The 27,530-nt window shown below is 33.5% G+C and overlaps 1 protein-coding gene across 1 annotated transcript in view; it reads right to left on the reverse strand.

Annotated features, from left to right (window-relative positions):
* Positions 1 to 221: 221 nt before the first annotated feature.
* AGMO (alkylglycerol monooxygenase) overlaps positions 222 to 27,530 on the reverse strand; it is a 192,058-nt gene continuing 164,749 nt past the window's right edge. Inside the window, exons 11-13 of the mRNA XM_042977212.1 lie at positions 18,793 to 18,875; positions 8,154 to 8,259; positions 222 to 398 (exon numbers count right to left, since the gene is read on the reverse strand). Coding sequence (XP_042833146.1) covers positions 222 to 398; positions 8,154 to 8,259; positions 18,793 to 18,875 — 366 coding nt within the window. The remainder of the gene's footprint in view (positions 399 to 8,153; positions 8,260 to 18,792; positions 18,876 to 27,530) is intronic.

Below are 27,530 nucleotides of genomic sequence, written 5' to 3' on the forward strand. Positions count from 1 at the left end.
GTTTACAATAGCATCCTAACTGCTATCCTTAGTCCTCTTGCTACCCCCTTTCATTTGTCTTCAACTGAGCCATCAAAGTGATCTTAAAATGTAAGTCAGCTGATACACTTCCTGTGCTCAAACTCTCTGGGTGGAATCATTTCAGCTGGAGTAAAATGGATAATAACAAGACCAAAAGGAGCTATGTGGTCTGACCTCTGCTACTGCTCTGACCACATCTTCTACCACTTTCCTTCTTGCTTATTCAATTCGAAACATGTGCAGTATTCTAAGAACATGCTAGGTACATCCCGCCTCAGCATCTTTGCACTTGATGTTGCCTTTATCTGCTCTTCCCCAGGAATCCACATGGCTTTTGCCCTCATATCAGGTCTTAACTGAAATGCCACCAGCTTTTGCTAGGTGCCATGTTTTAGAAAAATTTTGCCTTCTCCATCTCTAATTTTTCACCATAGTACTTAGCATTATCTAATAAACCATATACATGAATATAAATATATGTGTATATGTATATGAATGTTTGTCTGAGTTACTGTCTGCACCCTCCTCAACTATCGCAGACAGAAACTAGGGAGGCCCATAGTCCCTACCCTGGCTGTGTATGACCTGTCAGCCTGTACAATCCCCTCCCCTGGAGTGTAGGAGAAGCCTCTGACTTGCTTCTAGTCAACAGAATGTGGCATAGATGAAGATATGGCAGATGTAATTAAGGTCCTAAATCAGTTGTTTTTCATTTGATAAAACATAAGATTATCCTGGAGGAGCCTAGGTTGACCAGCTGAAAGCTCTTAAAAGAGGAGTTGAGCTCTTCCTGAAACAAGTTCCTCCTTGCTGGCTTATGAAGTACACAGCCATGTTGAGGAAGCCCATGTGGCATGGACGTACAGGCAGCCTCTGGGACCTGAGGGCAGTCTCCAGTCAAAAGCCAGCAAAAAGCTGGCGCCCTAAGTCATACAGCTGCAAGGAAATGAGTTCTGTCAACAACGTGAATGAGTTTGAAAGTGGATTTTTCCGTAGTTGAGCCTCCAGATGAGAACACAATCTGGCCAATACTTACCTTAGATGCAGTCTCTTGAGACGCTGAGCAGAGTTCTGAGCAAAACTACTCCTGACCTCCTGACCCATGGGAACTATTAGATAATAAATGTGTGTTGTTTTAAGCCACTAAATTTGTGGTAATTTGTTACACAGCAATCAAAAATTAATACACTGATTAAAATCTAATCTCCACAAAGACAGGGCTTTTGCTCTGTTTTTACTGGGGCAGGTGTTCAGTAAGTGTTGAATAAACGTTTCTGCCTGCCATTTAAAGCATTAGGCAAGCTGGTTCTATCTTCTGTGGGCATTTTTTTTTTACCTCCTATCAGGATCCACACGTTGGGCTGTTGTTTCTAGGCTCCTCTCATCACTTAAACAGTCCATGGTCTCCCCTGCTTCCAGACTTTTCACTGTACTCTCCCTTTAGTCAAGGTACATTCCCTCCATCTTCCTCCCTACTTGTCCAAATTCTACCCAGCTCTTGCACACATCTTCAGCAGATACAAATTGGTTTACCAAGCAGCAGTGATGTGTTTCTATTTTAATGATTTAAACTAAAAACTGGAAATTAGATTTTACGTTTTTTCCAAAGTCTTAATTCAAAGTTTGGGGCGCCTTGGTGGCTCAGTTGGTTAAGTGTGGGACTCTGGCTCAGGTGATGGTCTCACGGTTCGTGAGTTCAAGCCCTGCATCGAGCTCTGTGATGACAGCTCAGAGTCTGGAGCCTGCTTCAGATTCTGTGTCTCCCTCTCTCTCTGCTCCTGCCTTGCTCTCACCCTGTCTCTCTCTTTCTCTCAAAAATAAAGATTAAAAAAAAATTTAACAAAGTCATTGCACGTTCTTTTGGAATCAACTCAAATTATTTGGCCAATAATAACCAGATATTCTCAGGTTTATTTTTTTTCATTTTTTGTAATGATCTTGTTTTAAAAACATTATTTTAAATTTGTGTGTGTAGTTTGTGTATGAATGCATGTGTATAATACACATGTATACAATTATTATTGATAAGATTCATTACTTAAATACCAAGTATTATGCTAGATTCTATTGACTCTATTGCCTTTACTCCTTGAATACCAAAACAATCCCCATAGGATGTTTATTCTCCTTTTTGCTGAGGGAGCTAAGCTAAGAGAGCTAAGATGTGGTTGTTCTAGAAAAGTTCCTGAAGGCCGCATAACCATTTGGCAGAGCTGGGAATGACACTTAGGTTATTTGACTTCAAAGCCAATGCTTCTTCTAGTACCTTAACTATCTCTTCAATTAAGTAAGAAGTTATATGAAACAAAATACACATAGGATCAAAATATCTGTAAACAGCATTTGCTATTATCTTATAGACCTATACACTTACTAAAAATAGCTACTCATCTTTGACTTTGCAATCTTCCTTTTAAAGGCTCATCAAGTTTATACATTTTTAAAGCTACTGATGGAAGACAATTAAACAACCACAAATTCACAGGCATATATTAGAACAAATTACACTTGGCTACTAGAAAAAAAATGTGTGTGCTGTATGTTAGTGAGAAATGCATGAATAAAATAATGTTTTCTGTCAGATTTCCTGTGAATGAAAAAGTTAAAAAAAAAAGCATATGAGTTGGTGCTCAAAATATTAACCAACCTAGCTAAAGAAATGTACAAGGATATGGACTAACCACTGCACACACTAAATAAACCACTATGCATTTGTACAGCAGTTAGTTATATTTATAAATAGCCACAGCACCCCTCCCTTACTTCATATTCTTGCAGATAGAAGCTAAAGAGAATAGTAGGATCATTCTCATTTTAGTTTTTCGATGAACCCCCATACTGTTCTCCAGAGTGGCCGCACCAGTTTTCATTCCCACCAACAGTGCAAGAGGGTTCCCCTTTTCTCTTCATCATTGCCAACACCTGTTGTTTCTTGTATTGTTAATTTTAGCCATTCTGACAAGTGTGTGGTGTTATTTCATCATAGTTTTCATTTGTGTTTCCCTGATGATGGGTGAGGTTGAACATTATTCATGTATCTGTTGGCCACCTGGATGTCTTCTTTGGAAAAGTGTCTATTCATGTCTTCTACCCTGTTATCCAGCAATTGCACTATTAGGTATTTATCCAAAGGATACAAAACTACAGATTCTACAGATTCAAAGGTGCATGCACTCCAACGTGTATAGCAGCATTATCAACAATAGCCAAACTATGGAGAGAGCTCAAATGTCCATCGACTGATGAGTGGATAAAGAAGATGTGGTATACACATAAAATGGAATATTGGTCAGCCATCAAAAAGAATGAAATCTTGCCATTTGCAACAATGCAGGTGGAGTGAGAATGTATTATTCTAAGCGAGATAAGTAAGTCAGAGAAAGACAAATATCATTTGATTTCACTCATATGTGGAATTTAAGAAACAAAACAGATGAATATATGGGAAGGGGTGAGGAAGAGGAGAGAGAAAAATAAAGCATAATAGATTCTTAATGATAGAGAACAAACTATGGGTTGATGGAGGGAGGTGGGTGGGAGATGGTCTAGATCCATGATGGGTGTTAAGAAGGGCCCTTAATGACAAGCCCCCCTTGTTGTGACAAGCACTGGATGTTGTATGTAAGTGATAAATTATTCAATTCTACTCCTGAAACCAATAACACACTGTATGTTGGTTAACTAAAATTCAAATTAAAAAAAAAAAAAAAAGCTAAAGGGAGTAAATCTTCCACAAACAGGTCACAAGATCAAATTTAAATTCTACTTTGTACTTCTGCTCAGAATTATAACTACCTAAGCACTGTTTTATAACCTAAGTACAAAATAACATAAGGTTCAATTTTCCATTCTGTGTGTCCTTGTGTGTATGTGATTAAAGTTGTAAGTATAGCCAGCAGCGTGTTTGCTTAGTGTGGAAGGATTGTTATCATGCAAATCTATGGCATTTGACTTACTTAATGAAGCAGTATAACAGAAAGCCTCCAACCAGCCTTCTAGATAAAGAGAAGAGTCACAGGGCTACAAGTTGATGTTGCCAATAAATGCAACATTAATTTATAAAAGAAGGGATTAATTGCTTCAATGACACTGATTCTAAAGATAGCTTCAAAGAAAAATGATGAGAACATTGTGTCCCCATAGTATAATCACTGCAAGTCAGTAACCCCTGATTCCTATTGAATGGAGTCACTCAGGCCATTTATTAGGCTTCTAAACTCCTTATGTGGGCAAAGAATAGTTTTATTAATACTATGATAAATGGTAAAAATTCATGTAAAGTTCTAAGAAATGTGAGGAAAACACAAATTTGAAATTCATAATTAAGAATATAAAAACTGGGGTGCCTGGGTGGCTCGGCTGATTAAGCGACCAACTCTTGATTTTGGCTCAGATCATGATTTTACAGTTCAGGAACTCAAGTCCCACATCAGGCTCCTCGCTGACCACGCAGAGACTGCTTGGGATTCTCTCTCTCCCCTCTCTCTCTGCCCCTGCTGTGCTCTCTTTCTCTCTCTCAAAATAAGTGAAATAAACTTAAAAAAATTATTAAGAATGTAAGAGCTGGTAACTAGTTTTTTAAATTTTGAATTTAAATTAAAAAGTAAAAGAATTGATAACTCGTCTTTTTTTTTTAACTTTAGAAAACGTGGAAGAAAAGGCTGCTTCACAAGTGAAATGCGGATCATAAAATACTTGCCCAGTCTTTACCATATAGTTATTGACCTCCAGTCAGAGAAGACTTATTCAGTGTTAACCATGGAAATTCAATCATTAATAATAAAAATGATGATAATACCTTAATAATAATAGCAGTACTAATATTTTAAATGATAATTATAGAATAATCATATTAATATGAACAATGATAATAACTAAATTGTATCAAGGACTTGCTATGTGGTACCCTTTGTGTCATTGAATTTATCCACAAACCCTAAGAAATAGTATTAGTACACCATTTTAAAGAAATGTTTAATAGGCATATCACAGTCAATGTTTACTCTTGAAGAGTGTACATGTGTACCTAGATGGGCAGGAATGGGTTCTGTAAAGAGTAGGTGAATAGACTGAAACATTTTGCCATTATGTCTTCCCTCCTCTTCATTTTACTTTTAAATCACAGATAATTCAGAGGTAAAGTATTGAAACCATTAGTCTTTTCAAAACATTTTTGTAGTCAAATTAGTAAGACCTTTTATTTTGGTCTTCACATTTCTCAAAGTACTTTTGCTTCATTGTAAAAATATCTTTTATCTAAATTCCTTGAGGTGAATAAGTATTGCTATCATTACATGGAAGGAAATGTTGCTAGATAATTAAGAGCTACAATGTCAGACTGTCTGAGTTTGTATCCTGACTTGTTCAATGCTTAATTATATTAATTCAAACTAGTTTCCAACCTCTCTGTAGCTCAAAATTTTTTCATTATACAAATAATAATAGTAACCAGATCATGAGTCACACTGATATATAGATTAAATGAAGTAATAGGAGTAGGGCATTTAGAACATAGTAAAATCTCAGTGTATGTTAACTCTCATTTGGCAAGTAAACAACCTGAAGAACAGAGTCCAATGTCATAGAGTCAGAACTAAAAATTCATAATCATGACTTTTAGATTCCACATTACTGCTCCTCTATATCCACCATGCCAATTGTTCCCAAACTTGACTTTTGGATCCTGAGGCAAACCAAAGAATTATTCCAAGGGATCTTCAATTTCATAAAAGTGATAATAATAATAGGATATAATATATATTAAGCTTGTACTGTATGTTAACTACTATGCCAAATCTCTTATACAGATTTTCATTTAATCCTCAAAATCCTATTAGAAATGTATTATTACTTATCCATTTATAGATAAGGAAAGTAAGTCTAAGAATATTTAAGTTGATAAATAACTGTCCAAGGACACAGTAGTAATTTCCTGGGTTAGAAATCAAATTCAGTCAATGTGGCTTAAAAGCTCAAATCTTAACCACTCACTTTTACCTACTGACTTAACATAAATAAATAAATGGACAGCATCTCACCACTAAAATTCATCATATTCAAAAGTTGGACACACCACACTGTCCTCCACTATCCCATCATCAAAGAACCTCAAATGCAGTGTGGTTCTCCAAGCATATATTCCACTTGTTTATACCATGGCTGCCTTAAAGAACCCACATTTTCTATTTGTTTCTGGAGCATTTAAGATAAACTACTACAATATACCCAAGAGTAGATTCACTAAATGGTACTGATTTCTTTCATACCTATAATATCTGTCCTCATGCAGAGTGTGAAAATATATACATATTTTTGGCATGTATATTTCCAAATTTCATTGAATAAGTGTAATTTAAGCTTCATCATTTTGCTTGAAGTTGTATTCTCAAGAAAAGTACATAATACATAAACTTTATTTAGTGCCTATTTAGATGCACAATTTATTCAATTAGATGATATCTAGTATCCTGATACTAAGATTTTATGTTTCATTTTTTAAATTTGCATGACTTTTAAAGTAGAAAATATATTCAGGCGGTGCAGAAATTTTAAAGGTAGTAAAGAATATGAACTTAATGGAAAATCTTCCTCACATTTCTTAATCCTAGTCATATAATTCACCCTCCCACAGGCAACCATACAGTAAGTTCTTATCTTTCCAGATATATTTACATATATTTACATTATATATATATAAACTTACATATATATACATATATACACGTGTATATATGTATACATATATATGTGTATATATGTATATATACACATATATATACATATATGTATATATACATATATGTATATGTACATGTATATGTACATATATGTATGTGTACATATATGTATATATGTGTATATGTGTATATATGTATATATACACATATGTATATATACATATATGTATATGTACATGTATATGTACATATATGTATATGTACATGTATGTATATATGTGTATATATGTACATATATACACATATATACATATATGTATATATACATATATACATATATGTATACATATATATGTGTATATATACACATATATATGTATACATATATACACGTGTATATATGTATATATATGTATATACGTATGTGTATGTATATATATATAAACTTATATATATATAAACATATAAAGTGTATATATAAACTTATATATATAAACTTTTATAAAGTGTATATATAAACTTATATATATGCACATATATACATATACATATACATACAGATATATATGTATATGTATATATGTATATATAAATTTCCCCTTCCTCATTTTTATATTCATATGCCTTCTGTGGTGGTGCCAAATTGTTTTCCAAAGAGCTTGTTCCAATTTACGGTCATTACTAATTTATAAAACTGCCTGTTTTAGTTTTTCCATCAATACTGGGAGAATATTTGCATTTATGTTTCATGCTTAAATAAGGTTACATATGCTGGGCATGTTGGCAGGCTGATCAGCACCAAAGTTAAACAATATAAACCTTAATTTAAAATAATAAAGTTATGTGCATTAACTCTTTAGTGATAAGAATAAAGATTTTGTTAACACGCATCTAAGATCTGAAACAATAAATATATACCCAAAAGCTTTTGGAAGTTCTTGGAAGAGAAGTTTTAATCATCACAGAAGGTTAAATTATAACTTAAATTTTTCAGTTGTAGAAAAATCTCAGTGACATCAGTGATTTTATTTCTATAGAATCATTATCTTTTGTGGGCAATTGATAAGATGTTTTAATCACCTTAAAAACCTAAGAAGAAAAAATCTCAAATGGCAGGATCTCTGCCAAAAACTTTTTAAAAAATTATTTGTTTCCTTGTTGAAAGCCAACTATGTGACTGAATTTTTCCTCATAAACATCACGTAATATAATTTGTCCAAGAAGTCTATGAGGTTAATGATATCACTACATATTTAAACACCAGAAAAATGAAACTCCACAATATTAACTAGCTCCAGGTGACACAATTAATATGGTATGGTAAGTAAATGAATAGGTAAATGTTTCCCATAAGTACTAGTCACAAGATAAATAGACAAAACATTGTTGAATGAAAAGATTAAACATATGATAGCTGTATAATTGTGCTAAGCCACCTAAAAAAATATGTCTTACCTCAAAAGCAAATGACAAAGAAGGAGTGAAAGGCTTCAGATGACCAAATCTACACAACATTAAGAACACCAAGCAACGGAAAGTTTCCAGTACAGCTGCCTTAGGTCTGAAATAAATATCATTGACATGTATTAGCTTTAATATGTTCTTTGTAGGTTTACATGTTATAATTCATATGACGAAGCACATTTTTTTCTAATTTTCAAGAAATACACGGTATGTCAATGTATTTAAGGAGCATGTGCCTCTGAAGTTGTTTGAAAACAGCCATCACACTAAGAAATAAAATGCATTTTCTTTTTAAAGAAAATCAGCTCCTAATCAATCTATTGCTTAGTTTGAGCACTGATGAGTTAGGATGAAGCATACACTCAATTAATAAATAAAATATCAAAGAACTAAATTTCTAGGATCCAAAGTAAATGAGACTCCTGCCACTCACTAAATACTTTTATACTTCATTCATTTCATTTCATTTTTATTTTTTTTTAAATAATGTCGATTATTTATTATTGAGAGAGAGAGAGACTGCACAAGCAGGAGAGGGTTAGAGAGAGAGGGAGACACAGAATCTGAAGCAGGCTCCAGGCTCTGAGCTGTCAGCACAGAGCCCGACGCGGGGCTCGAACTCACGGACCGTTAGATCATGACCTGAGCAGAAGTCGGCCGCTTAACCGACTGAGCCACCCAGGCGCCCCATACTTCATTTTATTTATTTATTTATCTATCTATCTATTTATTTATTTATTTATTTATTTATTTATTTATTCATTCATGCATTCATTCATTCATTCATTCATTTTTTACTTCATTCGTTTTAAAAATGACTTGCAGGGGTGCTTAGGTGGCTCAGTGGGTTAGGCTTCCAACTCTTGGTTTCGGTTCAGGTCATGATCTCACAATTTGTGAGATGGAGCCGCATGTCGGCCTCTGACCTGACAGCATGGAGCCTGCTTGGGATTCTTTCCCTCTCTCTCTGTTCCTCAGCCCACCCCCCTCTCTCTCTCAAAATAAAAAAAATATTTTAAAAAAGAGAAAAAAATGACTTGTAAGGAAGATTTTAACTCTTCTAAAATAATGAACTGTCAATTTCTGAAATATTGGGAAAACGGATAATGTATAATTATGCCTAATATGATAGGTAGCACAATTATAGTCCTTTGTTATCTATTTTGTGATGTTCATTTTTTGTATGCATGGTATTCTTAAAATTCAAACTCTAAAATAAGTGAACTAAGCATGTTTATGTATTTGAAACAGCATCAAATATCAAGCACAGGTGTTTACAAATTATCTTGTAATGATTGGAATGAACAGCTTTTTTTATTAGCATAAAATAAGCTTCTTATGATATTCATTTGTTGGATAAATATTTTTTGTAACAGGTAAATAGTATTGTTATGACAAGTGAATTTTTTGACTAAAATATTCTTGAATTAATCTCATAATACAGACATATTGTTTAGTTAATTTAGATTATAATGTTATAAAGAAAAAAAGTGAAGAAAATATAAAGTAGTATATTTAACTTAAATATTTCTTCTGCATCTATTTTTAATTTTTTTAATGTTTATTTATTTTTGAGAAAGAGAGAGAGAGAGGGAGAGAGAGTGTGAGCAGGGGAGGGGCAGAGAGAGAGGGAGACACAGAATCCAAAGCAGGCTCTAGGCTATGAGGTGTCAGCACAGAGCCCAATGTGGGTCTCAAACTCATGAACCATGAGATCATGACATGAGCCGAAGTTGGACTCTTAACTTACTGAGCCACCCAGGCACCTCTGTTCTGCATCTATTAATTATGACTGTTTCTGTAAAACGGAATACAAATTTTTATACAAAAGAAGATAACATTTTTTCAAGTTTTTAAACTCAGTTAAAACAGGGTAACAATTTTTGATTTTTTGTATTCAAGTAATGTGACTTATCTTTTTGTGAATAAGATATAAAATCAAATTAAAATTTTTCTCCTTGTAAAATAATGCTATATAATTGGTATAAGCTATTTTTTAAAATTGGTATCTGGGTAGGTTCCAAGGGAAAGAAAAGGAAATTTCTATTTTATCTTATTTACTTTTTTAAAGTTCATTTATTTACTTTGAGAAAGAGAGAGAGAAGGCACAAGCAGGGGAGGAATAGAGAGAAAGAGAGAGAGAATCCCAAGCAGGCTCTGCACTGCCAGTGCAGATCCTGACTCGGGGCTGGTCCCACAACCATGAGATCATGACCTGACTGAAATCAAGAGTTGGATGTTCAACCGACTGAGCCACCAAGGTAGTCCATAAAATTTCTATTGTAAAACACAATTAATTTCTATTAATTATATTCTATTATTTGCTTTTTAATCTTTTATATTGTGAGAAGAAATCTACATATAAAGAAATATATAAAACAGAAATGTGCAATTTGATAATTTTTAACAAATCAAGAACCTTGTAACCACCACTCAATATCAGCACCCCCAAAGAGAACTCTTACCTCCTCAGTACTTCTACCTTCCCTCTATCTCAGAAAGAATCAGTACCCTTTTATGATAATCATATTCTCTTTGCTCTGTTTTAAATTTATATTTTTACCACATTAGCATAAATTTTTAAAAGTTCCTGTATAGGTGTTTCTTTTTACTTTTAATAAATGGGATTGTATTGTATGCACTGTGTGTATCTAGCATCTTTCACTTAGTGTTAATGAGATACATCTTTGACGTTGCATATAGCAGCAGGTCATGCTTTTCACTCTTGTATACTGTTCATTGCATGAATATACTGATATTCATGCATCGATCTGCCTTGTAAAGGACATCAGGACTGTCAGCTACACTTGTTTATTATGAAAAATGCTGTCTGAACATTCTTTTCCGTGCCTTTAGACTTCCAGGTAATATTGTTTATATGTTGAAATTTAGTAAAATCTTCAGTATTTCAAGTTAGTTATCACAATATAAACTCTCCCCTCAGTGTGTGAGCCCTTCATCAGTAGGGACTGTCAATACTTTTAATGATAGTCATGTGGGATAAAAGGTGTTTTCTACTCATAAAATTTGCAAACAGCATCTCTGATTTGAAGATTTTATTTTTTACTATCTTAATGAGGGTTAATTATTGAAGAACTGACTTTCTTAATGTTATTATAGTCTAAGTAATCAATTTTATCTTTAGGAATAGGGATTTTTGTGTACCATTTAACATTTTTACCTACTTTAAGGTTATAGAGATACATTACTACGCTATTTTCTGGAATATTGGTTTTCCATTCACTTGTAAATCTACAATCCCCTGGCCCCAGGATTAACTTTTTATGGTGTGAAATATTTGTCAAGTTTATTTTTCTTATTCCTATGTGGAAATCCAATGTTTCCAAGACCATTTATTGAAAAGACAGCCTTTTCCCATAGCTCTGCAGGGACACCTTTGTCACAAATCAAGTATGTATGTATATATATATATAGATATTTCCTAGGTTCTCTGTTTTAATCTTTGTGCCAATAAAGCATGTCTAATTACTGTAGCTTTATAATAAATCTTGATAGCCAGTAGTGCAACTATTGCCATTTTGTTAAATCTCAAGACTGTGTTGACTATTACAGGTCCTTTTCATTCCCATATACGTATGTCTTAGAAATGCCTACCCAATTCCAGAAAAAGCCTTTTTAGAATTTTAATTCCAACTGTATTAAATATGTAAGTCAATTTGGTGAGAATTGTAATGTTTATAAGACTGAGCATTCCAATCTTTGAATATTGTTATCTCTCCATTTATTTAAATTATTTTTCATAATATTTCAATAGTTTTACAATGTTCTATAGAGATATTTTACTCATTTTTTAAGTTTTTATTTTAATTTCAGTTAGTTAACGTGCAGTGTTATATTAGTTTCATGGGTACCATAGAGTGATTCAACACTTCCATACATCACCCAGTGCTCATCACAAGTGCACTCTTTAACCCGCAGAACCTATTTCACCCATCCCCACTTTCCACTCCTCTCAGGAAACCATCAGTTTGTTCTCTATAGTTAAGAGTCTGTTTCTTGGTTTGTCTCTCTCCCTCTTTCTTTTTTTCCCTTTGCTCATTTGTTTTGTTTCTTAAATTCCACATATGAGTGAAATCATATGGTATTTGTCTTTCTCTGACTGACTTATTTCTCTTGGCATTATATTCTCTAGCTCCATCCATGTCATTGCAAATAGTAAGACTTCACTCTTTTTTGTGGCTAAATAATATTCCATTATATGCATATAAAATATATCATTATATATAATATATCATCATATGGAATATGTATTATTACATATATAATATATGTCATTACATATATGTAATACATATCATATCTTCTTTACCCATTCATCAATTGATAGATTGCTTTAATCCATTTTGAATTTATTTGGTGTATGGTGTATGTTTCATTCTTTTGCATGCGGCTGACCAGTTTTTCCAACACCATCTATAGAACAGATGAGTTTTTCCCAATGAATATTCTTTCCTGCTTTGTTGAAGATCAATTGACCATATAATTATAGGTTTATTTTTGGGTTTCCTATTCTGTTCTATTGATCTATGTGTCTATTTTTGTGCCAGTACCATACTGCTTTGATCACTACAGCTTTGTAATATAACTTGAAGTCCAGAGCTGTGATGCCTCTAGCTTTGTTTTTCAAAATTGCTTTGGTTACTCAAGGCCTTTTGTGGTTCCATATAAATTTTAGAATTGTTTGTTCTAGTTCTATAAAAAAAGAGTTACTGGTATTTTTATAGGGATTGCAATGAATGTGTAGATTGCTTTAGGTAATATAGACATTTTAATAATATTTGTTCTTCCAAAGCATGAACCTAAAATATCTTTCCATTTCTTTGTGTCATTTTCAATTTATTTCATCAGCATACAGTTTTCAGAATACAGGTCTGTGTCACCTCTTCGATTAGGTTTATTACTAGGTACCTTATTATTGTTGCTGTAATTATAAACGGGAATGTTTTCTTAATTTCTCTCTCTGCTGCTTCATTATTGGTGTATAAAAATGCAACAGATTTCTATACATAGATTTTGTATTCTGTGACTTTACTGAATTTATCAGTTCTAGCAGTTTTTTGTTGGAGTCTTTCAGGTTTTCTATATGGAGTATTAGGTCATCTGCAAATACTGGAAGTTTTACTTCTTCGTTACTAATGTGGGTGCATTTTATACCTTTTTGTGTCTGATTGCTATGGACTTCCAGTACTATATTGAATACAAGTGGTGAGGGTGAACATCCTTGTCTTGTTTCCGACCTTAGAAGGAAAGCTCCTAGTTTTTCCCCATTGAAGATTATATGAGCTGCAGGTCTTTTGTAGGTTGCCTTAATGATGTTGAGGTATGTTCCCTCTATTTTTATCACTTTACGACACTTTTTTTAAAGTCTATTTCTTTATTTTGAGTGAGAGAGAGAACGTATGCAGGAGGGACAAAGAGAGAGGGAGAGAGAGAGAATCCCAAGCAAGCTCTGCACTGTCAGCATGAACCATGAGATCATGCTCTGAGCTGAAACCAAGAGTCAGACACTTAACCAGCTGAGCCACCCAGGCACCTGTGAGGGTTTTTATCATGAATGGATGCTGTACTTTGTCAAATGCTTTTTCTGAATTTATTGAAATGATCATATGTTCTTATCCTTTCTCTTACTGAGATGATATGTCATGTTGATTGATTTGTGAATACTAAACCACCCTTGCAATCCAGGAATAAATCTCAGTTCATCGTGGTGAACATTTTTTTAATGTATTGTTGGATTCTGTTTCCAGTATTTTCTTGAATATTTTTGAATCTTTATTCACCAGAGATATTGGCCTGTAGTTCTCTTTTTTGGTGGAGTATTTATCTGGTTTTGCTATCAAAATACTACTGGCCTCATAGAATGAATTGGAAGCTTTCCTTCCTCTTCCTTTTTTTTTTTTTTTTTTTTTTTTTTTGGAATAGTTTGAAAAGAATAGGGATTAGTTCTTTAAATGATTGGTAGAATTCCCTGGGAAGCTTAGACCTGAACTTTTGTTTGTTGGAATTTTTTTTATTATTGATTTGATTTCTTTGCTGGTTATTAGTTTGTTCAAATTTTCTATTTCTTCCTCATTCAGTTTCAGGAAGTTATATGTTTCTAGGAATTTATTTACTTCCTTTTGGTTGGTCAATTTGTTGGCATATACTTTTTCATAATATTCTTTCATAATTGTTTGTATTTCTGTGGTATTGTTGTTATTTCTCCTCTCCCATTTGTGATTTTATTTGAGTCCTTTCTTTTTTCTTGATAAATCTGGCTAGAGGTTTATCAATTTTATTGGTTTTTCAAAGAACCAGCACCTGGCTTCAATGATCTGTTCTATTGATTTTAAGTTTCTGTATTATTTATTTTAGCCCTAATCTTTATTATTTTCTTCCTTCGGCTGGTTTTAGGTGTGTTTATAGTTGTTTTCCTAACTCCTTCAGGTACAAGGTTAAGTTGTTTAGTTAAGATTTTTCTTGCTTCCTTAGGTAAACCTGTATTGCTGTAATTTCCCTCTAAGAACTACTTTTGCTGCATCCCAAAGGTTTTGAACCATTGAGTTTTGATATTTATTTCTTTCCATTTACTTTTTTCATTCCTTTGTTATTTTTTTAATTTTTTTAATTTTATTTTTTAAATTTACATCCAAGTTAGTTAGCATATAGTGCAACAATGATTTCAGGAGTAGATTCCTTAATGCCCCTTGCCCATTTAGCCCCTCCCCCCTCCCCCAACCCCTCCAGTAACCCTCTGTTTGTTCTCCCAATTTAAAAGTCTCTTATGTTTTGTCCCCCTCCCTGTTTTTATGTTATTTTTGCTTCCCTTCCCTTATGTTAATCTGTTCTGTGTCTTAAAGTCCTCATATGAGTGAAGTCATATGGTGTTTGTCTTTCTCTGACTAATTTCGCTTAGCACAATACCTCTCGTTCCATCCACGCAGTTGCAAATGGCAAGATTTCATTCTTTTTGATTGCCTAGTAATACTCCATTGTGTGTGTGTGTATGTGTGTGTGTGTGTGTGTGTGTGTGTGTGTGTGTGTGTGTGTATATATATATCCTATATATATCCATCCCATCTTCTTTATCCATTCATCCATCTATGGACACTGGACACTTGGGCTCTTTCCATACTTTGGCTATTGTTGATAGTGCTGCTATAAACACTGGGGTGCATGTGTCTCTTTGAAACAGCATACCTGTATCCCTTGGATAAATACCTAGCAGTGCAATTGCTGGGTCGTAGGGTAATTCTATTTTTAATTTTTTGAGGAACCTCCATAGTGTTTTCCACAGTGGCTGCACCAGCTTACATTCCCACCAGCAATGCAATAGAGATTCTCTTTCTCAGCAACCTCGCCAACACCTGCTTTTGCCTGAGTTGTTAATGTTAGCTATTCTGACATGTGTGAGGTGGTATCTCATTGTGGTTTTGATTTGTATTTCCCTGATGATGAGTGATGTTGAGCATTTTTTCATGTGTCAGTTGGCCATCTGGATGTCTTCTTTGGAGAAGTGTCTATTCATGTCGTTTGCCCATGTCTTCAACTGGATTGTTTTTTGGGTGTGGAGTTTGATATGTTCCTTATAGATTTTGGATACTAACCCTTAATCTGATATGTCGTTTGCCAATATCTTTTCCCATTCTGTCGATTGCCTTTTAGTTTTGCTGATTGTTTCCTTCACTGTGCAGAAGCTTTTTATTTTAATGAGGTCCCAGTAGTTCATTTTTGCTTTTGTTTCCCTTGCCGCTAGAGATGTGTTGAGTAAGAAGTTGCTGTGGCCAAGTTCAAAGAGGTTTTTGCCTGCTTTCTCCTCGAGAATTTTGATGGCTTCCTGTCTTACATTGAGGTCTTTCATCCATTTTGAGTTTATTTTTGTGTATGGTGTAAGAAAGTGGTCTAGGTTCATTCTTCTGCATGTCACTGTCAAGTTTTCCCAGCACCACTTGCTGAAGAGACTGTCTTTATTCCATTGGATATTCATTCTTTCTTTGTCAAAGATTAGTTGGCCATACATTTGTGGGTCCATTTCTGGGTTCTCTATTCTGTTCCAATGATCTGAGTGTCTGTTTTTGTGCCATCTATGCACTTTTTGATTTCTTCTTTTATTTCTTTACCTATTCATTGTTTATAGCATATTATTTCACCTCCATGTATTTGTGTTTTTTGCAGATTTTTTCTTGTGGTTGACTTCTAGTTCCATACCATTGTGGTCAGAATGGGTACATAGTATGAGTTCAATTTTTTTCAATTTATTGTTGCTTGTTTTGTAGCCTAATATATGATCTATTCCGGAAAGTGCTCCATGCGCACTTGAAAAGGATGTGTATTCTGTTCTTTTTTTTTTTTTCAACGTTTTTTATTTATTTTTGGGACAGAGACAGAGCATGAATGGGGGAGGGGCAGAGAGAGAGGGAGACACAGAATCGGAAACAGGCTCCAGGCTCCGAGCCATCAGCCCAGAGCCTGACGCGGGGCTCAAACTCACAGACTGCGAGATTGTGACCTGGCTGAAGTCGGACGCTTAACCGACTGCGCCACCCAGGCGCCCCTGTATTCTGTTCTTTTAAGATGGAATGTTCTGAATACATTTGTAAAATCTATCTGTCCCAGTGTGTCATTCAAAGCCATTGTTTCCTTGTTGATTTTCCATTTATATGATCTATTGATGTAAATGGGGTATTAACATTCCCTACTATTATTGTATTATTAGCAACTAATTCCTTTATTAACTATTTTTTGTAATTTTTTAAAAAGCTTATTTATTTTGAGAGAGAGAGAGAGAGAGAGAGAGAGAGAGAGAGCATGAGTGGAGGAGGGGAGAGAGAGAGGGAAAGAGAAAGAATCCCAAGCAGGCTCTGCATTGTCTGCACAGGATCCAATGCGGGGCTCAACCCCATGAACTGTAAGATCATGACTGAGCCAAAGTCAAAAGTCAGATGCTTAAACAACTGAATCACCCAGGCACCCTTGTTTTATGTATTTGAATGTTCTCCTGTTGGGTCCATAAATATTTACATTTGTTACATCTTATTGTTCAATTGTCCTCTTTATTGTCTCCTTTATTATTATATGCTGCCCTTCCTTGTTTCCTGTTACAGTCTTGATTTAAAGTCTCTTTTCTTGGAGTGCTTGTGTGGCTCAGCTGGTTAAGTGTTTGACTCTTGGTTTCAGCACAGGTCATGATCCCAGGGTCATGGGATCAAGCCCCATATCAGGCTCCAGACTGAGTATGGATCCTGCTTAAGATTTTCTCTCTCTCCCTGTGTCCCTCTCCCCAACACATACTCTCTCTAAAACAAAACAAAACAAAACAAAACAAAACAAAACAAAACAAAACAAAACAAAACAAGAAACTATACTATTGGTATTAGCTTATTGCTACCTCTCATAAGTATATGCAACCAATAGAATTATAATCTTTAAAATGTGAGATCCTGATTCTTCGGATCTGGGTTAATTATTTCAGAGGGAACTGTGACCTATTTTTCCATTTTATTAGTTCATGGCTCTGTAGGTACTTTACTTCTAGTCTAGAAAAGTAGGGATAGAGAGCCCCCCAAAAATAAATTATAAACACAAGTGTTTATATGTGCATGTTCTAAACCATCCCATTAACCAGTATGTTCATTTTGATCTTGATGATTTGGTGATTGATAAAACTCCAGAATCTGCTGTTATTCCAGAACACCAATTAAGCATTCCTTGGGAAAGTAACATAATATTTAATATAAATTAAGCATGTGTTTCCTGGACTTTTATTTTTACAATTTCCTGAAAGTAATGGTATTGGTTACCTACTTAAACAATTACACTACAACAAAGATAAGATCTCAAGAATGACTGAGTTTGTTTTGTTTTGTTTTGTTTTGCAGTTTTTCACCAAATTACAGTATATGTAAACTGTAGAATACGTGAATTTGGGAGTCACATTGCTTGGGTTTCTACTGTGTTCTATCTCTTACTATCTGTCTGTCTGACTTTCTTAGCCTATAAAATGGGCTTTATAGTAATTCTTATCTCAGGGCATTGTTGTAAGAATTAATAACATATTCCATGGCACATATTAAGTGCATAAAAATAGGTATTAGTGTTAGTATTAATATTTGATAAATTCTAAGTAATAATGAATAGGTATTTTTCTACATACTTCTTACCATAAATGCATTTTAAAATTGTGCAAGTGAATGCATTTTCTCACTAGGGTAGTATTTAAAGCAAGATTCTTTAAATATGCTGTGTGAGGGAAAGGACATACACTTTAAGTACATAGCACACACATTCTGGCATATATGTGAACTGTTCAATGGCAAAGGAAAAGTACCCAATATGTTTCATATTTTATTAATTACTCAGAGTTATGGTCTATGTTTTGCCAAATTACTCATTACACTTATAAGTTTTCTTTAATAACCTTAAAAAACCTAAATCTCATTTAAAAGGCTTAGATTGTAAATGCATTCTTGATTTTAAAAATTGGATAAACTACACTGTTTAACAACATACTGTGAAATTATAGTTTCAACTTTATTTTTTAATAACAAATGTTTGATAAATATTGAAGTTTCACATATATTTTTAAGACAGCATTATAAACTACACAAAAGGAAAGAATCTCACTTCTTACCTTTGATCCAGCAGAAATCCAATGGAGGTCAATGTCAGAATAATGAAGCAAACCCTCAGAAGGAGGGTAACTTGTGATAGTGCCTGTCAAGAAAATACAGAGACCAAAGATTCTTTAGGAGAGTTATCAAAAAGAACATTAGAACTTAAAGCTGTCAAGAAAACCAGCCTCAAATTTTATTTTATATTACACCATTTGTCACTGGCATTTTTCAAAAAGGCTAATTATGCAGCAGACATTTTGGTTTCCTTAATGTCATTTAATTATCTTGCTGAACGCTTGGGAGAATCAAGTGGACACTTCCACAGAACTATTTTGTTTAAAATATTCTTTCTAAAAATTCTCCTTTAAAGGTATGACTGTCATAATTCTTTGAAACACCTGTGCCCCACATATGGAGAAATCACTTACATTTTTATGAATAAATAGCACAGTCCAATAGTTATTTTTATTATCACAAATTCTTTGTGGTTTCAAACCCAACACTGTTTTTAATACAGAAAATATTTAAAGCAGAACGTGTTTATGCGTGCCAACACATAAATGAAACATATTGCACAAATATATATTCATATTTGATGAAATCTACAGATTTCCTATGTACATGCCAAGGGTTATCTTTTCAATTATTGTAATAAAACATTTTAATCATAATTATAAATGAATTATGCATTTTGTTTACATGTCAAAATTTAATAATAATGTTTATTGAGCATCTACTATTTTATAGCTTCTATGTTATATGTTTCATATATTTCAATTCTTTTCTTTAGTCCCAACAACCTTACAGATAAGGTATCATTATATCTGCTTCATATAAGAATAAGGTAACTTTTCCATCATCACATAGAAATAAATGACACCTCTGAAATTCAAAATACATTTCCCTGACCTCAAAGTATGACAATGGTGGAATAAATATGAGCAACAAACCTAAACAGTCAGGGGCAGAGAGGTTGCAGAGCTAAGATTTAGGGTCAGATGAATACTGTTTTCATGTGAGAGTGGATATGTAAAAGCAACAAGTCGGATGCGCACCCCTTGAATGATTCCCCTACTCACTGATGGTGTTTATGTTGCATCTTAATGAGAACACCAGAAGTGTGACACAGCAAAGTGGCTAATAGAGTTATCAAAACATGCAAACACTCTTTCTCTGCTTTTTCATGAAATACCTAGAGGTAATTTCAACTCATTTATTAACTAATATATATACCTACAAAAACTGCATCTGTCCACAGTTTTAAACAGTAAGCAAAAGCCATCAATCACAAACACTGTTCACGTCCAATACCCCCTCTCCACACTGCCTTATACATCAAGCCTGACCTCACAGCCAACTTACAACACCTCTCTATTTAGTATCGTATGCTTGGATGGTACCCGGAATTGAAAGGGATTTAAAAGCTTCCAAAGCAATAGTTTCCTAGACGAGTATTGATGAGTAATCAAAAATATGAATAAAAAATATCGATTTGTTTTGGAGTATTGGGACTAGGTAGGTATCAGATATAAGAGGGAAAGCTCAGTGGACACCAGAATGTTTTAGTGGAGAGCTATAGAGTGCTATTTGGATATGTGGAATTCAGCAATGACTGCTTTGGGACAATGCAGCAAAAGTGCCAGGAAATTATTTTCAGGGTGGTAGAAGTAACTAGGTCTGTTTAAGTAGATTAATGGCTGTTTAAGGGATATGTTCTAAATGCTCCAAGAGCTTCAATTTCTACTTAGAATAAAACTCAAAAGTCCTTACTCTGGCCCATATATAACATATCCCCTTACCACATTGTCCCCTAGTAATCTCTCTGCCTTTCATATCACAAATTTTGTTCTTCTTTCAACATGGCAAGCATCCTCCCCACTCAAGTCTGTTTTATTTACTGTTGCTTCTATTGGAACAACTTCCCCCAGGGATCCTTAGGATTCATTCCTTCATTTCACTGAGGTACTATTCAAATGGACATCCTTGTCTGTCATATATAAAATAGCACTTTGTCATAATCATCTATAACTTTATTCGTTATATTGTTCCCCATACAACACTTTTGTACAATTATTCATTTATACACTTATCATTTCTATACAATTGTAGGTTTGTCCATTCTTTTGTTTTTGTTGTCTGTCCCACCCCACTAGAATATAAGCTCCATTAGAGGTTATGTTTTGTTATTCACTGTTGTATCTCAAGCATCTAGAACATTTCCTGGCACATAGTCAGTACTCAAATATTTTTCTTGAATGACTGACCAAATGAATGAAAATTTTATTATATTTTTGTTTTAATGTCCATGCCTTTGATATTAATAATTTCTTAAATTATCAATTGGTTTAGTCAATACTTTAACACTTTATAACATTAAATATATAATTTCCTATCAGTGTTTTAGTTTCTTAAAATTAAATTATATTAAATGAGTTAAAATTTGGTATTTCATAAATTAACATTAATAATTTAATATCATATATTAAGTGTTTCGAAGTGTTAAATACGTTAAATATTAAATCCTTTAGTATTTATTTCATTCCTTAAAGAACAGAATTGTCCTAAAGACAAGAGTCCACTTCTTTATTTAACTTCTAAGGTTTTCCATAGAGCATCATTTGATAAGCTAATTAAGGCATATAATCAATTAGTTATATCTAATTTCTACATATTCATTTCATAAATGTTTATTGCACGTGTGCTAGCCATCATAGTAGGTATGAGTTTAAGAAAGTGATCAAGATGGACAAAATCTCTACCCTAGAAAACATACTGCTTTAATCCCTGATTATATGATCATAGGCCAGCTATACTAGAGCAAAAAGGGAAAAAAAAAAAACCACATAAAATAGGATGGATAGGTTTTGACCATAAACAGTTAGACTCCTGTGTTTTAAACAATATGTGAAATGACTTAAAGACTGTTAGTTTTTTATAACAAATAAAACTTTATTTTTCATTGGGTTAAATCTCATTTCATACATTCCACTACTGGTAAATCTTTTATGTAAAATATTGCTGTCCTAAAATGCTAAGATGGAATTATTCTAAATTAACCTTTGAACGCATTATAAGTTTTTATCACACACACAAACACAAAAACATACGAAGAAGACCATAACTATGAAAGTTTTATCAAGCAAGGAATTATTTTTCCTTTTTAAAAGTTATCTTTCAAGTCAGCAGTTCAGTTGCCCTTATTTCCATTGAAGTTTCCTAGTGCAGCAATCACTGTACAAATCTGTATGCCTGAAAAACTCTACTTCTGTGCAACTTACTTTTAAGGAAAAAACAAAACAAAACAAAAACAAGAAAACACCTCAGAAGCAGCATTAATTACATAGGAATTCTAGTAGAATTACATGTTTGATTCAAACTGCATAATCAATGAGCTGTGGGAATCCTTCCTCTGCTCACAAATATAAAAAAGAAAGCTTTTTGCTTCTTGACTGGGGATATCACCCTGTTAACATTACATGGAAAAACACTGTTGATCAACATAACTACCTTTCATACTTCCCCACCTGACAAATCTCACAGAGGGAGGTATCAGCTCCATACGCTGTGTCATAAAATACTCCTATGCCTCTATGTAAACAAACTCTTTTTTAAAACTGTTGTTTCGTCAAAAATGCTTTGATAATATTTTCTATGATTTTTTTTCAAAGTATTCAAAATGAAGATGTCTGGATTTTGTGATTCTAACAAGGTAGTACGCTTTTAGGAGTTTGTCTAAAAGGTGTCTGAGAAGAACCACTAAAGTAATTATTTTGATTCAAAATGCTTCTCTTCCTAAACGTTGTTATAATGAGGTCAGAATCGCCTAATACTTAAACCTTTGTGACTTGTGATGTGAAGGCAGCAGACTGGGTTTGCTGGCACAACTGCTAGTCTGCCTCACCCAATCTGTGACTGTGGGCTCCACCTTCCAGAAGCTGTAGAAATCCACAGAAAGTGCTAGTCGAGTCCAGTATACCAGACCATGCATGGGAGAAAACCATGGAGGTGAGAGAAGGATTAGTAGGGCTTGTAATATTACAGCTTACTAAGGACTGGCAATAGTTCATGGCCAGGCTGGATAACCTCACTGGGCACTGGGTAGAGAAGACAGAAGGGTCTTGACTGAATATTGGTTAATCATTAATCCCAGGGTGAACAACCTCAGAATGAAAGGTCACACAACAGTTGCTGGAAGAGATCTATTTTGACACGATATCTTTCTTAGTTGTTCAGTAAAACTATTTGGGGGATCATTGAAACTACTCTAAATTATCAGTGTTTGCTTCAAGATCTCACTGAAATCTGTACACCAACTTTTGCTATACTTGTGATAGAAAACTCTTATTATTTTTTTCACTAAGAAATAAATGGAAATATAAGCTATATTTCTTTCAGTTATTCCCCAAAACACAAAAGAAAACAGGAAATGTTAAAGGATAGTCTCAGAAAGACAATTTTTCTTTTCATGAGGATTTATTTTATTAAGAAAATATGACTCCTCAGAATTGTGTATTTAGACTTTGAGTTTCCAAAGTTGAGTTAAAATGTCTAATTTTTACGCATTTTTCATAAATAAAACTAGAATCTTAATTCAAATTATAAGAAGCTTATGATTGGATTTATTATTAGTATTAAAGGAGCTACCTGATAGTGATCAAATTTTGGGACAATACTAATAACATGAAGATATGTTCAATTTCATAGTTAATATTGCATTATTTAATGTAAATTATGTTTTTAATGTGTGATTTCTCACTTAATTATAATTTAATTTAGTGTACAAAAATTATATTTTTCATTGGAACTCACAATGAGCACTTTTCTAAGTTCCTGAAGCTTATGTTCATCAGACAGGTAGTTTTTTAAAATATCCTTCCTTTAATACACACATATTACATTATTTCATAGCTTTCAGTTATAACTGATGCTCATTTTGGCTCACATTTCTTTTTTTCACATTACTTCAGTTACCACCTAAAAACTTTAGGAAATTAAATTAAATCTCAGTGGACTGCACTGGAAGAAGAAATTAGACACTGGATACTGACCGGAGAGATTTCATGTAAGACCTAAGCTAGATCTAATTTGTGCAAGTGACACTGTAATACAAGAGTACAATTAAATATATCGACTTTATTCAAAGAGTCTCTTAAAATATGTCAACATGAAAACTTTAGTTACAAAACTGTAGTCCCCATAATATTTTACAGAATACAGCATACAGGGGAATTCAAAACTATAAAAATCTGTTTCCAAATTTATATTGGATATTCTCAGATGCCTCATTAACTTGAAATATATCATCAAATAATCTGTTAAAACCTATATGCAGTAACTTTATTACACATTCTATTATAAGACTGTTAAATATTCAAATTCTTTTGAGTGTGTCTATTATTTGAAAGGATAGCATTGCTTTTACAGTTTTACTTTGGAAACATGCTAGTGTGTCCATATTTTCATTTCAAACGTGTATTCATGATATCACCCCATGAACTGGACCCTGGCAGCTAAGGAATTGATTTCCCAAGCATTACTAAACCAAAATCAACAGAGAAGTCTGTGGGTCATATCACTAAACTAAACACTATATATTTAAATGTATGCATTTCAAGTTTCAGCAAGAAAGGAATGTGCCTTTTACACCTTTGTGGTGGCCATCAAATTGCTTTTTTGACTCCCAAAGTTATTTATACAGAACTTGCACACATAAAACAAGTAAGTATTTATCTACTCTGGTATATGCATAAACAGAAAAGGTTGTGGGACCACAGCAGGGCCCCCAATTACAAGTCAGCCACAACTTTTCTATGTGATTATTGGCTACAGTGAATCTGGAAAAAAAATATTGCTGTTGGATGTTAATGTCTTCATATGCTTTTAAACATCCCTGAGACGAGAATGGCACTACAGAATCTTGCAAATAAGCAACCTTTTTTTCCTAGTTGCACAGCATGTTTTTAGCAAAGAAAAACATGTGTGGGAAACAAGCAAATACACCTTTCAAAATTAATTTGTGTCAGGAATGAAGCTATTTCCAACTCTAATTTCAGTCTGAAAAGGATTTCAACACTTGGCATTTCTCTTTGTCAATATATCTATACGAGTTTCTGTTTTTTATGGCAGCAGAAAAATCTTGTGATGCCTTGCTATAAGTTGCATCTTTTAATATACACCGGGGCTAGCCTCATTTCTGCCCAGGAAGTACTCACTCATGCATATACCCTGAAATCTCTTGGTGAATTTAAGAGTTTCTATTTAAAAATCAAAATGGATAAATTTATTTTTTAATTGTTTTCAATGTTTACTTATTTTTCAGAGACAGAGAGAGAGATAGAGTGCAAGTGAGGGAGGGACAGAGAGAGAGAGGGAGACAAAAATTCTGAAGCAGGCTCCAGGCTCCGAGCTGATAGCACAGAGCCTGAACCCAAGAACCTCAAGATCATGACCTGAGGCGAAGTCAGACCTTAACCGACTGAGCCACTCATGTGCCCTCAAAATGGGTAAATTCCTAATTGTGTTTCTATGAATTGGTATAATTTATTTTGGGATTTTGTTTAGTGCAACTAAAAAAAGTTCGATTAACACAAACTATGCTCGACAGTGATACATACATCAAGAGTTAGATATTTAGATGTGGATGATGTAGCTTTTCTTCTGGTTTCATTCAACCATGGAAAACTCTATGAATACATACATATTTCAGTAATTATTTAGGTAAAAAAACTAAGATAACAAAATAGAAACTAGAATTCATTGTTTTTTTTGTTATAATCAGTAAAGTCTATTAAATATTTTCCTGTAGGTTTTTAAAAGTCATTGTTTTTGTACAGAGAGTACATATGAACTTATCTATTGTCACTACTTGTAACAATGTTTGGTTATTAATTTTAAATGCAAAAAAACACAAACATGTATGAATAATACTAATTAGTAAATTCTTTCAATAATGATAAAAGGTAAAATGGGCCTTCCTTAATATATAATCTAGTAATGGCTATAATTACTTTTGGTAAATCTATTTTATTAGCAGAATACCCAGACACACACTATTGGATGCTCAGCCAGAAAATATCTGCCATTTCTTCTGTTCTAATACTATGCTGATTTTGTGCAGATATAAGGAAGTAATGTGCTCAAGGGGAAAGTGAGTGCTTTATCCCCAGGGAATAAATTATGCTTGGTATAATTCATTCATGGTTAATTCATGAGCTGGTATTAGTTATTGGTTCAGTGTGGACATGTGAATTAGTCTTAAATAATGAGACATGAAAGAATATTTGCTGGGAAATATTCTGGGGCTTTTTTTCCTCCTTCCTCAATAAAATGAAATTTACAAGATGTTCTAGAAGAAGTGAACTTGCTGCCTGTGAATACAGGATGCCTGAAGTTTCTGTAATTATCTTATGATGATGAAAGTCAAGCGAATTATAGAGAAGACTTTTTGGAAGCTCTACATGTTTGAACTGATGAACTAACAAATCCCAGGAACACTTGCCTCTAAATTTCCAGTTATATTTAAGACATATTTAATTGGATATTCTGTTTCTCAGAGCAGCAGATATCTAAAAGACACTCATGCCATAGACAATTTAAGTGAAGGTATCCTGCAAGAAAGTTTATATATTATCATGTATTTTATAAGTGTTTAAAGCACATTTTTTTGAAAACCATTTTAAATCATATAGTTATATTTATCAGTGAGAAGGATTTATAGATATCTAACATTTGTTACTTTTGTCTACTCAATTTTATTTCCTGTTTCCTATATACTATCATCTAGTAAATTTTCTTTCAAGCCATTCTTTCTTCTTCACTGACCATGAGGATCCTGTGGAGTAGACCCTGTTCTCCCATTAATGGAATGATAACACTGACTGGTTCAGGGACAAGCAGATGAACCAAACCATAACATCAGACTCCAACTTGTGTCCTTAATTTCTGCAGTTCTTTGTTTGGTGGCATTTAAAGCTAGAGCTGCTGGTAGCTATCTTGTCACCATGAAGGCTGAGTCTGTAGGAGAATCTGCACTGAGAAAAGCACAGCTACAAAGAAAACGAGAAAGTTCCTGGTAACATTATTTGACTCATTGCATCAGCACTGCCTGAAGAAGAAAGAGTCCGAACTCTTCCGTTATAAGAGTTAATAAATTTACCCTGGGTTGAGCATCTGTCACATACAACCAGTGAGTCCCACCTAACACACTCAATAACCTACTTCAAGTAGACTTCTTTCTTGAAATTCACTGTAGAAGATGTATGGAGTATTTGTAATTGTTCCAGTGGCATTACTATACTAGGAATAATAAAATGGTATGTGATTATTAAGAATGATTCTGTAGGGTTTTATATTAAATTATTAAAAATAACCCTCTAGTGTACCCATTTTTTCCACATATATTATTTGATAATTTCTATTACATATAGCATTTTAAAAACTGATATCTGTAAATAGCACAAATTTGTTCTTTGAAAAAAAGTAATTTATTTTTCTTGAATTCATGGTCTACTGATCCAATTTATATTCATTTAAAGTTTTTTTCTGGATTTTTGCATCTTTTTTGGACTTTTCCACACTATTCTTTATGTATGAAGATAACTTGTCATGTTTTATTTTTATCTCATTGTCTTTTATCACTATATAATGTGTGTTTTTTTTTAAATAACGGATGACTCTATTAATACACTAACTTTCTCTTGATTTGGCTTTAAATTCTTAAATAGATCATTGACTTTCTCATATCTGTTATCACATC

Source organism: Panthera tigris, chromosome A2 (genome assembly GCF_018350195.1).
Source record: "Panthera tigris isolate Pti1 chromosome A2, P.tigris_Pti1_mat1.1, whole genome shotgun sequence".
NCBI classification, from domain to species: Eukaryota; Metazoa; Chordata; class Mammalia; order Carnivora; family Felidae; genus Panthera; species Panthera tigris.